A 17,623-nucleotide genomic window follows, 5' to 3' on the forward strand; every position below is an offset into this window, starting at 1 on the left:
CTGTAAATGGAGAGGTAGCAAGCCCTCCTTTCCTTGTTTTATTAATGAATCCAAATATTGTTTTCTCTCTCTTTAAAAAATACAGTACTGGAAAATTTCTAAAAAGATTCATTGTGATATTTCTAAATTGTTATTATTTTTAGTGAGCTCCTTAATGCCTCTTAAATTATTTTTTTGTTGATCCCCTTCGCTGTCATTGGATGTATTATTTATGTTTCTTGTCTTTAAGACATGTTTATGTTTATTTTCGGGCATATAATGATGTTAACTTATTATGTATACGTTATTTGTATCTTTATCGAGCTTTTTGTATTTTACTGTAAGTTCTAAATATGTGCAATAAAATAAAATCATTAGGTTTATTATTCCCGTCATGATCATACACTGTTACTGTTTTATTGACAACAGCGCCCCCTGGTGTCTATATCGGCGATCGAACCGGCCAGCACTACCACAGCAGTGTGAAGATGGCGGAGGGTGAATTGAACGTGGACAGCCTCATCTCTCGGCTCCTGGAAGGTGAACACTTTGAATAATGTCCCAAATGTTTCATAGAGTTAGCTGTTTATGTCTCAGCTTGGTCAGATATGTTTTCTGTAACTACCGCGGTTGCCTTTGCACACGCAGTAAATGTGTTAGCATGTGGGGCTAATGGCAGGCAATTGTAACGGTGTATCTCAGGCTAGCTGTTAGCTGGCCGTGTTTATAAACACAGCAGTGAACGCCTACATTTCTTAGTTTTTGCAGTTATGGTTACATTACTGTAAAGAAGTAATGTTGCTGTTTCGTAGTCTTTACTTAAGCATGTATTAAAAGTTGTTGGTGTTTTTTTGGTGTGTTGGGGCTTATTTAATTTCCAGTTGATGTACAAATGATGAAGGGCTGGGACGATTCGCCCTGTACGTTTTAACGTTTAAATGCAACGCATGGACATGTTGTCATGGCAGTGACAGTTGGAACTGTTACGCACTTTTATTGCTCAATAAGTTAATACAATTTAAACTAAATATGTGTTCAACATCGATTTTTAACAGCACCCTTGTCCCTAAATTGCTCAATATCCCCGGGGCTGTAATTCGTTTTGATAGTATACTGTTTAATTTCTATTAACGTTACATTAATGAAATTAACAATCTTGAAAGAATGGTTTGAATCTATAGAAATGGAGCTAGATTTAAAATATAGACATGGATAAACATTTTGCCTGGATGTCCTTATCACTGCATTTTAGACTAATTTGAATTGTGACGTAGTTTGCTTTGTTAAGCAACTTTTTAGTTTGTGTCCTGAAAAACTGATACGTTGACTTTAATAAAATGTATTATGTCAACAGATTTCACATCACTGTATTCGGTTGGTTGAAAAGAATATATATTTGAACATATACTTTATTAAAACTTGGTATTATTGCTTTCAACTAACCCAATACAGCTATATGACATAATACATTGAATTAAAGCCAACCTTTCAATTTTTTCAGTGTGGTTTTTAAGCTGTATTTTAGAGAGCAGATTTCTGGATTGAATTTTTATGCACACACATTCCCTTGAAATGAATCTGTTAGTATTGGTACAGGTGAATAATAAACCACAATCTCAAACATTAAACAAGTAAGATAGACCGTATAGATATTGGGTGTTTCCCTGACCTGTCAACACATTTAGTTTCTTATAGTTTAAAGTAAGTCATTTTGTGTTGTTGTCTTCACATTTTTATTATTGCTTTGGTACTTGATGAATAGGCCAAAAGGGACATTTGTTGGTGTGTATGGCCAGGTTTTGGCAGCGAGACCGATGTACAAAAATCCTTTTGTGTTGGCCGTCCGCCTGCTCAGGGAGTTTTCTGTTCCCCTGTGATATGTGATTTGAGTCAGACCAGACCACTAAGGCGAAATCAGCTGTCCTTGGCATACTTTCCACCAGTAGCTGTGACTTTGTTGGAGGCATGAGACAGCAGCAAGCCAGCACTGAAATGCTAAGATTTCATATTTAAAGTAACTGCTGGAAAACGCCGTCACACTGCAGCTGCCTTGTGTTTCTTGCAGTCTCAATTTTATGTTTTTGCTAACAAATGTTGAAATGATTTAAAAATAAGTTCCATTGCGTCAAAGCCTGCAATCATCTTGTTTACTCCTCTCAACACACTATTTATTTTCTACTGGAAAGCTTGTTGATCCCTTCACACTGAGTTCTCCTTGTTTCTCATGTTGAGCCACAGAGACTTGTTGATTGTGGTGCTCATATTTTGAGTACAAGTTGGAATTGGCATCTTTCGTAGACGGTCAGTTTTTCTGTGATCTTGTTGAGCACGATAGCAATTGTGTTGTTGTTTTTCTATTTTCACGCTCTCAAAACAATGATGACTAATTCCTTGGATGATAATCTTTTATAGGCTCCTTACATAATTGTTCAGTTTAGTAGTTAATAGTGTTAGTTTACACCAGGATTTGGATAAAGCAAATAATTCAGGATATGTTAAATGTCCAATATGAAGTGTCATTTTTTGATCGTTTCTGGTCAAGACATTTGTAGTAGTTAAATGGCACTCTCTTGTGAAAGTCTTTTTGTGACTTTGCTGTGTGATTTTTTTTGTTTCACTGATCATTTTTGGATCAGTTCAATTGTGTCTGAAGAAAAAACAGTGATAACGGTTTTAGTGGTTTAAGCCAAGAACTTGAACCCTGATATTTAGCATTTCAAAGCCAGGTTTTGGAATTGTTTATACTTTTCATTAATCAAGCTTTTTTTTTTGCCAGTATATAATATTAGGTATGTATTTATTTAAGTTGTTCTATTTGCTGCACATGATTTCCTCTGAACTCTGACTGTATTTAAATGTATATAGCCCCATGGTTGAAGATGTAACAACACCTGTTTTGGTCTTAAACTCAATGTTGGGATTTTTCCTCTGATATTTAGCGCTTTGTTAAGATAACAAGAGAGTAAAAAATCCCTTGTCTTAAGTCTTTAAACAAGATACTTTGTATGTGGGTCTTGAGCTCTTGTTTTTTATCCCAGCCAACACATAGCTTATTGTACGTTTTGCTGTCTGAGAAATATCAGTCTTGAGGAAAGGCCAAGTGTTAGTGAGAGTGCTATTCGTTGGAATTAAAACTTGTCATCTCACACACAAACAGAGGTTTGGTATATTGGTTCCAAACCCTTGTCATTGCTTCATCTCACCCTTTGCCCCTCAATGTTCTTAAGAACTAATCTCTTTCAAAAGTGCCAGGCGGCAGAAGTGGGAACAGTGAAAGTTCAGTGTTAAAGCAGGGCATCCGAGTTTAACTCGCCCGACCGCTGAGTGAATAGCCCTACTTCTGCAATTACATGCTTCACCCCATTCGGCACAAGCGTATGAAACAGATACATTAGATGGGTGATAAAGAAATGTAGTGTGAAATTGATGATGTAAAGTGACACTTGGTTGAGGTTGGTGGAGCCCTAGAATAGTTTTTGGCTCTCAGATTGACCATCTGTGAGAATCCATGTTTCTCTGGTTCACTCACCTCTCTCAGATTTGGTTGGATTACATGACTAATGGGCCGCTGATAGTGTGTGTGTGTGTGTGTGTGTGTGTGTGTGTGTGTGTGTGTGTGTGTGTGTGTGTGTGTGTGTGTGTGTGTGCGTGTGCGTGTAGTCACTTGTGCATACAAAAATGCACTAAGCTTTAGGACTGGCTCACTTAAACCGCTTTGAACTGTTTCCTTTTTGGTCAATCTTCAATTTGTTATTCTTTAAGGATGAAGCCTTTGTTTCACTGGGCTCAGCTATCCTTTATTGGGAGCTTTAGTGGGCGTCAAGCTTTAAGACAATTCCAAAATGGTTAGTTATTACATAATCCCTCAGTCAGGGTTTCTGCAGTCAGTGGTTCATCTTTGCACAGTGCTTGGATCTGCTTTTTGTGATGTCAAACTGAGACTTAATTAAAGATCGCTATATGATTTTATTACCATTTCCTATGGGCTACATTCTTAATTTAATTCAGTATGAAAGCACAGTTAATCTCTGTTATGCGCTCACTATTGTTATGGTAATGACAACTTTATTTAAGCAATGAATAATCCCAAAATCAATTCCAAAACGTACAGGTAACCACTGTGATGTGGACGCTTCTCTTAATATGTTATGTGTCTCTACACAATTGACGACATACTGCTTTTAAAAACCAAATGAGAAGATGAGTTTGAAATTGCAACCATGTGTTCCAGGGTTGAATACACTACCTTCAAGCTAATATTTACTAAAACAGCCTTTGCTATCTTTTGCTACTGGTCACCTTTGGCCTAGTTGTAACAGGATGTATCTAATAGTGTGCTTTTTAAAAGTATGACACCTTTTGAGAAACATTGCACTAACTACACTGTCCAAATATTAGACGCATAAAGTGCAGAGCTAGAAACTAGATATAATTAATGCAAGCCACAAGGCTCCATAGCAAGGCAGGCAGTTTTCATGTCAAATCTCACTTTTCATATCTCTGATTATTTCGCCTGCTGAGTGTATCCAACTTTTGCAATTCTCACTTTTCTTTTCATCGTTGTAAGATAAATCTGTTCCAAGAGCTGTGGCATAACGCCAGAAAGTAGGCTCAAGCTAACGGTGCAACTACACAGCCAATAAACCCACACCGTGCTGAAGATGCAAGCTGCTCTCATAGTATATGCAGTTGGCTGATACTTAGCACTTATAAGCCTCAAAACCATTACGTCCACAGCTCATCAGATTTTAAAAAGTGATACTGTGATGATTTTCCTGTAAGTATTATTGTACCATGTCCTCATTCTGAAGAAGTTGGGGGTTGCTGATTCTGTTAACACTGACAACGATGCTTACAATTACTGACGTATCTTTTCTCTTCTCTCCAGTACGAGGATGTCGCCCAGGAAAGATAGTCCAGATGAGCGAGTCAGAGGTGCGGGGTCTCTGCATCAAATCCAGGGAGATCTTCCTCAGCCAGCCCATCCTGCTGGAGCTCGAGGCTCCCCTAAAGATCTGTGGTCAGTGCTGTACATTTATGCCCATTTTTTGAGCTCATTTCCTCACAATGTCAGGTTAATTTTAGCTCTCGTTACCCTCTATATAACATACTCTACTGTGACATTTCCTCTCAAGCTCCTCTGAACTGAGAGGTTTAAAAGTTAACTTATGTAACCAGGCCCAAAAACACAGCCTCAGCTCGTGCTAGGTCATATTGGGGAACTTCCCACATACACGTATTGTGTACCACTGTTTAACAGACCTTGGAGTAAAGCAATGCAACTTTGCAAGCGAACTCCCTCACAACACTTGAAATGCTACCACTATCACTGTCTCTGGCTGGCTCCTGCACATCTCTGCACACTCCCACATGCTTTATCTCTTCCCTCCAGAGTATCGCACGCAAATGCAAAAAGCTCTAATAAACGTGCCGGTCCTTGAAAATACAGTACACAAGCTCACATACATAAACCCTCAGGCTCACACTTAGTCCATGTGTGGCTCTCCCTCCCACCCACATTTACTTTAAGATTGTTGTGATGTAGGCCTTATAGTAACTCAAACTTAGATGGCAAATGTTGTATTCAAAGTAATACATGTGATAATGTGAAGCAAAATGTCAATAGATATGGTTTCCCTTCAAATTGACAGTATAATGTTTCAATATATAGGCATCAGAATAATTGTCTGGACTCATCCATGCAGACCTAACCCATGCACATTACTCTTAAATATTTATGAGTTTGAGGTTGTGCTATTTGTCACTGTGTGCAGTTTCTTTATCTCTCCTTTGCCTTCTTTGTATTGTTGCTGAACCCCTACCCCCAGACTGATTACTTGCTTTTAACCCGCGGCTGTGAGGCCTTTAAGAGCACCAGCACTGAATATAAAGACCAAACAGTGAATCCTTTAATTATTTACTGAGGCCACATGGATCAGATTCTGCGCTTACTCTCTCCATCACAGTAACTTTAGCGCCACAGGCATACTTTGCCCAGCTTTGTCCCTGTTCGGCATCTATGTAAACTGCAATATACAGAATACAATGAGTTTGTCTTTTACATTGTAATAATAATACTAATAATAAATTGTCTTTATATAGCGCTATTAATGAACTCAAAGATGCTTCACAGTATGAGGGAGGGTGGACAAACAAGGACAAGCGAAACAAACAAACAAAACAAAATAAAATAAAAGAACAGCTTTAAAAATGAAATTAAGAATTTAAAGTTGAGGATATAATAAATAAATGCAAGTACTGAACGTATTTTAGCAGAATATCACTGGTAGCGTAGTTAGTTCTTCCCCAGTGAGTAGCTGTGTTCATTCTTTACATTCCTTATGGTTACATCAGGCCTCTGAGTATAAGTGTGAATTATCTGTATTTCATTTCTAATTGATTCTATTTTAGTTTGACTTATGATGATGTGTTATATACATGAGGTAGTATTCTCACATTATACTCATACACTATTTACAGTCAATGACTCATACGTATTAAATAGCATTTTTACGAGTAAGGTGGATCCTTTTGTAATTTGAAAATGAGAAAGTCAGTTATGGGCTGTAGCCTGAGTGCTTTTGTGTTTACTTGTTTTCATCATGGAATGTGCTCTGAGCAGTATTACTCAGTGTTTTCCTCACACCACTGATTTGTTTTTATGTGGGCACTTTGAACCTGGTAAATGATCTGGCTACACAAGGTCATGCAACACTACCCTTGTTTACAGCTTTGTTATTGAAGTGGTCTGATGCTAGGATGTCCCTGTGATGGCCTTTACACTGTGCATGTTGTGTTTGTTTTCCGCTCTCACTCATATCATTTGTCTATCAGATCTTTCAGAGAATGTAAGCGTGGTTTTTAACATCACTCTACCACACAAGGGTGCACACAAGAAGCACTGTCAGGGTTCTATTATCACCATGGCTTTTAATCCAGAGATAAATAGTGTTTATTTATAACACTGACCTGAGCTTCGACTTTCAGCCTTTTGCTTACCTGTTTAAACCCTAAATATCCGGGCTGCTATTCTCGGACTGTAAAAACTGCAGAGGCAGTGCTGAGTTAATAATTCACTGTCATCCTACAATTCCTTTGTGAGAGGGCAGGCGGGGGGTCTGCCCCGTAGGAACCAATGCCAGTCTTTGTGAAGCTCACAGATTCATATTCAGTCATGCAGCAACTGTGGAGTTGAGGATAGTTACGATGGTAACGCTAACCTACGGTGCCTTTTTTTTGGAGGGACACATTTCCAAATAGCCTGCAAATCATAAACCATACCTTACTGTACATTATATATTTATTCTATTTAATATTCCACACCTTCACACTTATTGTACATATATTATCCTGCTTTTTATTTTTGTTTTTATTTTCGGTACATTTTTTGTCCCCAACTGTATATTTTTACTTTTTAAATGCTCTTTTATTGTAGTTACATTGCCTTGTATTTTTGCTGCTGCAACGAAAACATTTCCCAAATAAGGATCAATAAAGTAATTTTATCTATGTAGTTCTATCAAATGAAATGTTAGCTTGTACAGGATTTAATGCATAGCCGCAGCTCATCTGAAGTTGGCCCTGCGAAGTTCACTCTTCACAAATGTCTCTGCAGAGATTACAGTCTGTGTTGCCATCGGTAACATTTTATCCAAATGCGGCTTTGTGTGCAAAGCTAATTGTTTATGCCTCCATGTCCATTTCTGTTTTGGTGCAGGCACAGTCGAGCGTTATGGTTCTGTGAGTTGTCCTCTGTATTTACTCTGTTTTCCAATATGTGTTGCTTTTAGCCCACAAAAACGATCCATCATAAAAAAGTATTTTCATGTTTTTATGTCTTCAGATCTGGCCTCAGCATTACCCAGATTAGCACACTGCAGACTAGGAAACCAGAAATTAGATAGGACTAATTTTGTTTTATTATGGCAGACTGAGATCTATTGGCGCACAAAAAGAGGAGCAAAAGTCCTATAGCTATAAAACTGAACTATTGAAAAACACATCTGACACATGGTTGCTTGCTTTTCACCTACCATAACCTTTTTACCATCACGGCAACAACAGTAGAAGACATTAAGCTTCTTACTGACAGATTGTTACCTGGACTGTTCTACTGGGGTATTCATATTTCAAAGCTTGTTTTCTTGAAGTCTTGACATTGTATTATTAATGTGAAGGATTGAGAATTTGTAAACATTACCAGCACCTGCATCAAAACTCTAGATGGCACACTGGGAATGCGTGTCCAGGGCAAAGGACGTGAATGATGGTGAAACACAAATCCACTGGCTGAGCACAACAGGGGTGTAGGACAGAGTGAGATTTCAAAGTGTTCCTTAAACCGTTTGCACGGCAAAAAGTGTGTTTTTGCGTGCCATCCTGAGGAACATGCAAAAATAAGTATGAGCCTGTTGCCATGTTGATTAGATGCCAGCTGTGGTTTGGGTTTCGGTGTCTCCATGACTGACAGGCAACATGAAATAGAAAACAGTGCCAGCCACTCTCATGATTTTTGGTCAAATTAATCTCAGAGCCAGACAACAGTGCAGTTTAGCATTTTAATCTGGTGCCATATTGTGAAGAAGCATTGCTATAAAAAAATTGTGCCACATAAATTGGCTTTCTTTTTTTGATCACAATAAAGCCTGTTATTATTGTCATACTGTTTCTGGTGATACTTCACTGCTTATGTGTCTGAAACACTTAACCCAGATTAGAGCAGCTCTAAAATTGGTGCGAGAGGACATCAAAAAAAAGCAGGTCTCGGCCAAGTGCCGAAGAGAGTCCCCTGTCAGATGCTGTGCTTTGATATGAGCTGCTGCAGCACATCTCTGCCTGACTGATGTCAAAAAGAGACCAGGTTGACCCTGAGTGCTGGGGGAGTTGTTAAAATGAAACGTCAGTGTTTCCTTTAGGATTTCTTCCTGCGGAGGAGGTAATTTTTGAGCTGCCAGATGATATTTAGCACATATCCTGACATGAGAAGAGCTCCCGACAAATAAGTGTACACGGCCGTAGATGTCGCATTACGTTTAATGAAAGGCTTCCAGACTTCTTCTCTCCTTTCACTCAAATTGACTGACAAATTCCTCTCTCTGTCCTCCTCTTACTTGTCTTTCCATACTTTCCTGTCTCACTTGCAATATCTGTCGTCCTGTCTAATAAGGAAAAAAATGGAGTAAAGGGTCTCCATTAAGCAACGTACAAGAATGGATGGAGTCAAAACACTCCTACTAGTCATTACATTTAAAATACAAGAATCAAAATACCAAGTACCATCATAAGCCTTAATATGTGCTTTTGTGTATAAAAGAACATGTGTACCTCTTTTTTAACTCCTGCATTGGCTTTGGTTATATTCTAAAAATGTTTCATGATTACTAATATTCTGCACCATTTTCGATAACCTCTTCCCTTTGTCGACTATCTATCATACATGTCTGTTAAGCATGTCAAAACCTTTTTCTCTCACCCCCTTTTTCTAGGTGACATCCATGGGCAATACACAGACCTACTGAGGCTGTTTGAGTATGGCGGTTTCCCTCCAGAGGCCAACTACCTTTTCCTGGGTGACTACGTGGACAGAGGGAAACAATCCCTGGAAACCATCTGCCTTCTGCTGGCCTACAAGATCAAATACCCAGAGAACTTCTTCCTGCTCAGGGGCAACCACGAGTGCGCTTCCATCAACCGCATCTACGGCTTCTACGATGAGTGTGCGTTAAATGAAACGCACCTTAATAAACACAAAGCTCGCCTTGATGCACATGTGTAGTTTGTGTTGAATGTATTGTGTGTTTGTGTTTTCCTGCAGGCAAGCGCAGGTTTAACATTAAGTTGTGGAAGACCTTCACCGACTGCTTTAACTGCCTCCCGATTGCTGCTATCATTGATGAGAAGATCTTCTGCTGCCATGGAGGTATAGCAACTATTGGAATGCTTTTTTCTCCCCTCTCAAATTGGTAGTTTTTAATTCCTTCGTTTAAGATGTAATTGTAGTAACTTGAAATGTAACTTTAACTTTTTAGGGCTATCGCCTGATTTGCAGTCAATGGAGCAGATTCGCCGGATCATGAGGCCAACAGACGTGCCTGATACAGGTACCTTGTGTGTGTGTGTGTGTGTCTGCATTGCTTAAGTGCATGCATACTTGGTGCTACAAATGCATGTATTTCTCTCTGGAACTTGAGTTTTCTTGAATGTATGTCTGTTAGTAGATATGCTGTGTTGCATCAGTCGGATTTTTAGCAACTTCTTCCCACCTATGCTCTCCCTTAAACTCTTAACTATAATTGATGTCTCTTTCTTCTCCTGTGTGTCTCAGGCCTACTGTGTGACCTTTTGTGGTCGGACCCAGATAAGGATGTACAAGGTTGGGGGGAGAACGACCGCGGGGTCTCCTTCACCTTCGGAGCAGATGTGGTCAGCAAGTTCCTGAACCGCCACGACCTGGACCTCATCTGCAGAGCCCACCAGGTAATTATGGAGGGAAGTAAAGTAGAGAGTCTAGATAGTTAAAATACAAAGTGCATGGCAAGCAAACTGGTTTTTTTTTTTCTTAGAGACTTAAAACTGTTTGGCCATGCACTTTACTCATAGCGGACCTCCATTACTGTGTGTCTTTGGAACAAGTAATTACTGAGGAGGAACCACAGACACAAGCTAAACCACATTATTAATAGACCTGCTACAGCAGTCTTGCCCAGTGTATGTTTCCCCCATGAATCATTAGTTATTACTTCCTTTAGCACTCAGTTATTGTCAATCAACTTTTTTGCTGAACCAAGACAGAATAGAACAGAGAATAAGAACCTGCTGTTTGCAAGACACTGGCAACATGTACAGTATATTAAAATAACAAAAGACATTATCTATGGTCTCACCTGATGAACACAAAAACATGTAGTCAAGGTAAAAACTTCACATGAAAAAGGACATGTCTCAATTGTAAAACAGTCATTTCCTTTATATCCATGGTGTACAGCCAATCTATTTAATTTAACTTTAGTTTTGTGACCGCGTTGGCCTTAAAGGGAGCAACTCAAACTCATGATGGAGAGGTTGTGTTTTATTTACCTGATAGGGGACCAAAAACTATGTATTTTCAAAAGTGGAATGTATTCATTAGCTATTTTGGCTCTGCGTTGGGTGCTGATATTGATTCAGATGTAGGTGGTTGTGGACACATGACAATTATAGCAAAGTAGGATTCTGAAACCAGCTGTAGATCTGTGTCTTGTTTATCGATCGCTGTAGGCGGTGGAATAATGTCCCGTGTCTTCTAACAGGTTGTGGAGGATGGATACGAGTTCTTTGCCAAACGCCAACTGGTCACACTCTTCTCCGCTCCAAACTACTGCGGGGAGTTCGACAATGCAGGTGGCATGATGAGTGTGGATGAATCCCTCATGTGCTCCTTCCAGGTATTCTAAAAAACCATTTCAACACCTTTTGATATTTGCATTAATCTCAGAAACACTCACATCTTCTCTGACTGTGTTTGTGTCATTATTTAAAGATCCTAAAGCCCTCGGAGAAGAAGGCTAAGTATCAGTACGGTGGTGTAAATTCTGGTCGTCCCGTCACCCCACCCCGCACCGCCCAAGCCCCGAAGAAGAGGTGAACGCACCGGCTGAGCTCTCCCCGCCCTCTTAACCCTCTCCGTCCCTGGTCTGCCATCTCGGCGACCCCTGTAACTCCCCTGTATAGCGAAGATACGGGGCTTATCTAATTGCCCAAATCTTTCTCCTCTTTCTTCCCCAGCTCCACTGACAGCTCCTTTCTTAATGTGTATGTGTACATAAATTTGCTGTGACCGATCTCTTTTTTTTTTTGCCTGTTTGTTGGTATTTTTCATATTATTAACAGAGTTTGTTGTTTTACTTCCAATGCCATTTAAAGTTTTCTGAGGTTCTGTGTCGTCTCTGTGCAGAGGGACAGAGCGATTGAGTTAGAGGAAGTCTTTTTCAGTTTGACAAAAACACAGTAGAGATTGAACATTGTTGTTTTTTGCCTTGAAAGCAGAGAAAATCCTTCCAATGTGTTTTAAAGAGACTGAGGTTTCCGTGCTAAGTCCTAAGACATGAATAACATTTCTTATATTCCGGTTTAACTGTTTGAAACATTATTACTGCGTTTGCGGTGAACTTGCAGTTGTTGTGCAGGCGAACATTTTATATAATTAACCATTGAAAAAGTGCACCTCCCTAGGACTAGCAAGGAATGTGAAGAAACCGGCTTCAATGAAAGATAGAGGGTAAATCGGATGCTGCTGGCAGTGGACCCACTCTCCCCAAACACAGCGCCCTCAGGGCATTGATTCCTCCGCTCTGTTATGCCTCCCTGTGCCTCAACTCCACACCCACACAAAAACACGCCGCTCCTCACAAAGAGCTGTTATTGACATGGGTCTAATTATTATTTGTTTAAGATTATTTTCCCAAAAAATCCTCTTGTTTTTTGATGAAAGATGCTAAGAGTTTTTTTCATGTTCATGCACAGGCATTTAAATACTATGTGTGACTTATAGTCAGTACCTTACCTGTTGACATACTGGATAAATGGTGTTCTAAAAGTGTATTTGTATGAAGATAAGGAAAGAAAACATCTAACAGCACTTAAAACTAAAAGCAAGCTTCACAAAATGCTCTACAGTGTTTGAATTGTTTAGTGCTAGAGTACACATGAAAAACCTAATGAAGGAAGTTTGTTCTTGGAAGCTTTTAAGTGCCAGCTATCCTCCTGTAACATCACCCAGTGTGTCCTGGTATTGAGTAGGAAAGCTGAAGGAGTGGGTGGCAGGACCGGCCGTTATGCAATGTGACAGTGATGCCACCTGGTGTATAAATACAGTAGTACAATACAAATCATATGTGAATTTCAAACTAGCCAGCTCAGGATGGGCTTTTTTATTTCCTGCACAAAATGTTGCGAGGAGGTACTGGAGGTTCATTTAAGTCTTCTGCAAAGAAGATGCTGTCGATCATTTGTGGCTAACCGTTTTCTTTGTTCAGTCTTTATTTTGCTCTTTGTGGTATTAGGCTTTCTGTTGAATTGTTCTGTTTCACTATTCTCATTGTTTCCTTATATTCACTTAATTTATTTCATAATACTGATCATAAGAAAACATTGAAGTGTTACCAAAAGCTGTTTTGCAATTTGTACAAGTTTGTTTGGAACTCTATAAGTCAATAAAATTGATGGAAACTAAAACTGTTTTTCGTCTGATTTCACTTGTGTTTTTGCATGAATGTATCACTCTTTTCAAGACATTTGAGAAATTGCAAAAATGATATTTTCTTCACTTTTTTATATCAGTTTATTCAACTTTCCCCCGCAGGCGTCTATAAGCCAATTTCAGAGCACTGTTCATCTGCCCTGAATAAAACCAAAGCCTCAGTGGCAGGATTAAACATGGGAGGCCCAGGTGGAGGTAGGACAAGATCCAAGCAGTGACGATCCACAGTCCCAGTTTTAGAAAGAGGACAGTGTAGTAGATGATGGTCTGTGAGCTGAATGTGGAGTTGCCCTGAGAAAATAATTGAAAGTATTTCTTTTAACAGGATTTCTGCAATAAAACAAGTTATGATATATGTTCATTTTGGGCATTTTTGGACAAAAAGCTTGATTAGACAAACCTGTACATCCAGTTCTTTGGGTGCATCCATCACCACGTCATTGCTCTCTTCAAACCTCTGGAGATTTGCGGTACGATAGGGCTGTCTGATCGGCCTGCCCACAGATGACTTTCTTGGCTGTAGTTGTTCCATTTCCATGTTAATTTTTCTTAAAAGATTTTGTTGGGTTTCAAGCACTTCAAACAAACATGCAATAAACAGACACATTAAAACCAATATCAAATTGATCAATCAAATCAAAAAAACGTATTAACATGCATATTGCTGTTGCATCAACCAAAACTCAAATACATATTATTAGGTATACACTTTTCACAAGAAAACTAAATGAAATATGAACATTAACAAATGACAAAACCACTTAAAAAAGATATGCTACAAACCAACAGAACAATATGTAAAACAATGGAGGGGATTCTTGTCTTTTTCAGTTTGTGGTAGCCTACACACATGTTGTAGCCATATTAAATATTAATATTGTAGCGTACATTTCATCCTTTTATATTATTTCTGATATGTTTGTAGTCTGCTACACTTACCTTGTACACAGATTGTGCAAAATGGTCGATATGAGCAAGTTTGAAAATGTTGCTATTGGCAACAACTGCAAAATAAACTGGAATGTTTTTTTTCAAAACAGGATTTTTGCATAATAATATTATAAAAAGGCATTTATATTATTGGTCCTTCCAGTGAGATTGTTTTGTGTAATACACCTTACCAAACAAATGGGGGCGACAGGTATAATTTTAATTCATTAAAACGGCTCCTCTGACTGTTGTTGACGCAGCGCGTAAAATCAGATTCCTACGAAACATGGATTGGTCGCAGACACTGCGCATGCGCGGATTTGTAGATCTACGACCAACAACCGAACCAGAAGTGCAGTTGGTGTCGGGTCCTCTGCATTTCTCACATCTCTTACAACAAAATAATTGATGAAGAGTTCTCCGAGCTGTGAAGACAGTCGTCTGATGTTTGATACTAGAGGTTCTGTTCAATGAACAGAGTTTTAATGCGGAAACAAGTGAAGTGGTGTCCTGTCGGAGGATAAAGCTAATATTGTGTCACCCCTGTTATTCTAGGCTGCTGTTGACAAGTCTAAAGTTCATCGATACAGGTATAGTTAAAGCGTGGTGATCTTAGTAAATGTGTTGTTATGCATCGCTAAACTGTATGCTAAAAGCTTTTGCTGAATTAGCACATTTGTTATTATACTGTACGTTCTGACAGCACTTCCGGCTAGTGTGCAGTCATTTAAAACAATGTACCTTCGTTAGCTCCCTGCCTCCCTTTCTTTTAAAAGAGATTATTAAGCAACTGTTTTGAAAATGTAATGAACTGGCAAATATTAGATGGTTGCAGCCTATTAAATGTGAGCATTTTGCTGCCCAACCTAAAAAAAAAAGTAAGAGAAATGCTGTTAGTATTTTTTATTTATTTTCTGAAAATACAATTGGTCCAATAGTCATTAGTTGCATACCCAATGTCCTTTTTTTAACAAACTTAAATGCATTGTTTTCTCAAACTTCCAGGCTGAACATTACCTCACTGACTGAGCATTAATGGCATCCTGTCCAACTAAATTCCCTCACTGCTGTCTCAACAATGAACTGTGGAAAGCCTCAAGCACTGACTGAAGAATGGCAAGGTTTAGGCGCAAATCTTGCATCACATTAATTGCTTTGGTGTTGCTTGTGCTCATAGTAACAGTGGTCTTAAAGGCGCTGACACCAGAGGACTCTCCGTTCGACAACCCTGTTGGTGAACAGCCGGTCCTGGAGAGAAGGAATGACAATCAGATCCAGAGAGAATACGACAATAGACTTGTCCAGAGCAAAATGACTGACTCTGCTCAGTCAGATAAACTGGAGGCTACACTGAGGAAGTTCCCTCCTCCAAACTACTATCTCCATGCCTTCTACTACACATGGTACGGAAACCCAAAGTTTGATGGCAAGTACATCCACTGGGACCACCCACAGCTGCCTCACTGGGACTTGAAGGTGGCTCAGGGTTATCCACAAGATCGACACGTCCCACCTGAAGACATCGGGGCCAACTTCTACCCCTCTTTAGGGGCTTACAGCTCCAGGGATCCCTCCATCATAGAGTCCCATATGCAACAGCTACGCACGGCAGCAATTGGTAAGAATAGAAATGAATCTAAACTTAACCGGACAATAATGTTTCCTTCTCACCTGTCTTTTTACAAAGAAACCATAACTGTAATGATATTATGATAAGGTTACCATCTGACCTGATTCATCCACGTTAAATACAGTTTCTTTGTCAACATCATTATAAAATCCAGCCTTTCTGCTTTGCTTGAGTTTTACAACATTTCAGTTTCACCCAATCACACAATTTTGTTTTCTGACAACACGTGATTAACTAAATTTATTCACAAATAAGCTCAGTGTTTTCTTTTAATGTGTGATATGTGTTTTTTTTCAGGTGTCCTTGTTGTGTCCTGGTATCCTCCTAATATAGGCGATGATAATGGTGAACCAACGGATGACATTGTGCCTTTGCTGATGGAGGTGGCACACAAATACCATGTTAAGGTCTGTATGAAGAAAGGAGTGAGTTTAGTTGCCATTTTGTTTTGTATTAATGAGCAGACTTAATATTTGATTAAAAAAGTTCCCTAATGCTTTCCCTGGAAGTTTTGTGGGTGAAATTTCAGAAGTTTGTCTCTATATTGACAGAATATTTTGCGATCCTGTCATTTTTGTGTTTACAGGTAGCATTTCACATTGAGCCTTACAAAGGAAGAGATGAAGTCAACATGTTAACTAATGTAAAATACATCATTGACAAGTGAGTGTTTCTTCAGCGTTGTCAGTCAGATGTCAGCACCGTAATCTCACACTCCCTCTGGAAATCTTTCTTGATCAATAATTATCATGTTTATATCCATCATTTTATTCCTTTGACATTTGTATTTCTTCACTTCTCAGATACGGAGAGCACCCTGCTTTCTTCAAGTACCGTACAAACACTGGCAAGCTTCTTCCACTCATCTATGTGTATGACTCATATCTGATGAACTCAGAGCAGTGGGGCAAATTGCTCAAACACACAGCAATTAACAGCATCAGGGACACCCCGTATGACGCCATCTTTATCGCCCTGCTGGTTGAGGAGAAACATAAGAGGGATATCCTTACTGCTGGATTTGATGGTGTATACACCTACTTTGCTACCAATGGGTTTTCCTATGGGTCCACTCAGCGAAACTGGGACTCCCTTAAAGCTTTCTGTGAAGATAACAACTTAATATTCATCTTAAGTGTGGGCCCCGGGTACATTGATACAGGTGTTCGACCCTGGAACTTCCAAAACACTCGAAACCGCATCAACGGTAAATACTATGAGACCTCGCTGAGTGCTGCGTTACAAGCCAGGCCTGATTTCATCTCAATAACATCCTTTAATGAATGGCACGAGGGGACTCAGATTGAAATGGCAATACCGAAAACTGGTCAGACTGTGTATATGGACTACCTGCCCAATAAACCTGCAATCTACCTGGAGATAACTCGCAAATGGGCTGCCATATTTGGTGGGGAGCGGCGAAAATGGCAGGATTGATCCCTGACTAAGAGCCATAGCAAATGTTAGGTCATGGTTGTATAAACGTAATTAAGTTGTAGATGCAAAATGCACGATAAAATGCAAACGATGAATAGTTGTAGGAGAAAATCTTAATGATTTTTAAAGTCACAGGCCATTGAACTCAACTATCATAATTATGGCTGCAGTGATGTATGTGATTTATTTACACTTGGAAAAATGACTGATAATTTAACTGATGTCTTATACTTGTGTTTACACAAACTTGTTTGTTGGGAATCATATTAGACAGCATGTTTTATCACCGATTTCACCGTATCCATCTTTGTGTGTAGGCATGTTATGCCTCCCTGTAATCTGTGCCTGCATTAAACCTTTGAAGATTAAATAAAGTGTGTCCTCGAAAGAAAGGAAAGTAAACAAAGCAA

At 39.2% G+C, this 17,623-nt stretch overlaps 2 protein-coding genes and 1 long non-coding RNA gene across 3 annotated transcripts; 2 read left to right on the top strand and 1 right to left on the bottom strand.

The window, feature by feature from the left end:
* Positions 1-440: 440 nt before the first annotated feature.
* LOC134881896 (serine/threonine-protein phosphatase PP1-beta catalytic subunit-like) lies at positions 441-13,195 on the top strand. The gene is made up of 8 exons (XM_063909491.1): positions 441-519; positions 4,868-4,999; positions 9,465-9,695; positions 9,794-9,898; positions 10,008-10,079; positions 10,304-10,455; positions 11,268-11,402; positions 11,498-13,195. The coding sequence occupies exons 1-8, from the start codon at positions 468-470 to the stop codon at positions 11,600-11,602; spliced, it is 984 nt and encodes a 327-aa protein (XP_063765561.1). The 5' UTR covers positions 441-467; the 3' UTR covers positions 11,603-13,195.
* Positions 13,196-13,315: 120 nt separating this feature from the next.
* On the bottom strand, positions 13,316-14,196 carry LOC134881135 (uncharacterized). The gene is made up of 3 exons (XR_010168005.1): positions 14,156-14,196; positions 13,617-13,792; positions 13,316-13,507 (listed from the first exon to the last, which is right to left on the bottom strand). It is a non-coding gene; the product is annotated as an uncharacterized LOC134881135 (long non-coding RNA).
* Positions 14,197-14,451: 255 nt separating this feature from the next.
* Positions 14,452-17,623, top strand: manea (mannosidase, endo-alpha). The gene is made up of 5 exons (XM_063909672.1): positions 14,452-14,736; positions 15,152-15,764; positions 16,074-16,183; positions 16,363-16,439; positions 16,580-17,623. Exons 2-5 carry the CDS (start codon positions 15,260-15,262, stop codon positions 17,211-17,213), a joined length of 1,326 nt encoding a protein of 441 aa, XP_063765742.1. The 5' UTR covers positions 14,452-14,736; positions 15,152-15,259; the 3' UTR covers positions 17,214-17,623.

The sequence above is a fragment of the Eleginops maclovinus genome, chromosome 19, assembly GCF_036324505.1.
Source record: "Eleginops maclovinus isolate JMC-PN-2008 ecotype Puerto Natales chromosome 19, JC_Emac_rtc_rv5, whole genome shotgun sequence".
Lineage (NCBI taxonomy): Eukaryota > Metazoa > Chordata > Actinopteri > Perciformes > Eleginopidae > Eleginops > Eleginops maclovinus.

Excerpts from the sequence above, each read along its gene's own strand:
- manea (XM_063909672.1), top strand. The coding sequence starts at position 15,260 with ATGGCAAGGTTTAGGCGCAAATCTTGCATCACATTAATTGCTTTGGTG. Across the intron at positions 15,765-16,073 it reads GCTACGCACGGCAGCAATTG|GTGTCCTTGTTGTGTCCTGG; the intron begins GTAAGAATAGAA and ends GTTTTTTTTCAG. Across the intron at positions 16,440-16,579 it reads GTAAAATACATCATTGACAA|ATACGGAGAGCACCCTGCTT; the intron begins GTGAGTGTTTCT and ends TTCACTTCTCAG.
- LOC134881896 (XM_063909491.1), top strand. The coding sequence starts at position 468 with ATGGCGGAGGGTGAATTGAACGTGGACAGCCTCATCTCTCGGCTCCTG. Across the intron at positions 5,000-9,464 it reads GGCTCCCCTAAAGATCTGTG|GTGACATCCATGGGCAATAC; the intron begins GTCAGTGCTGTA and ends CCCTTTTTCTAG. Across the intron at positions 10,080-10,303 it reads AACAGACGTGCCTGATACAG|GCCTACTGTGTGACCTTTTG; the intron begins GTACCTTGTGTG and ends TGTGTGTCTCAG.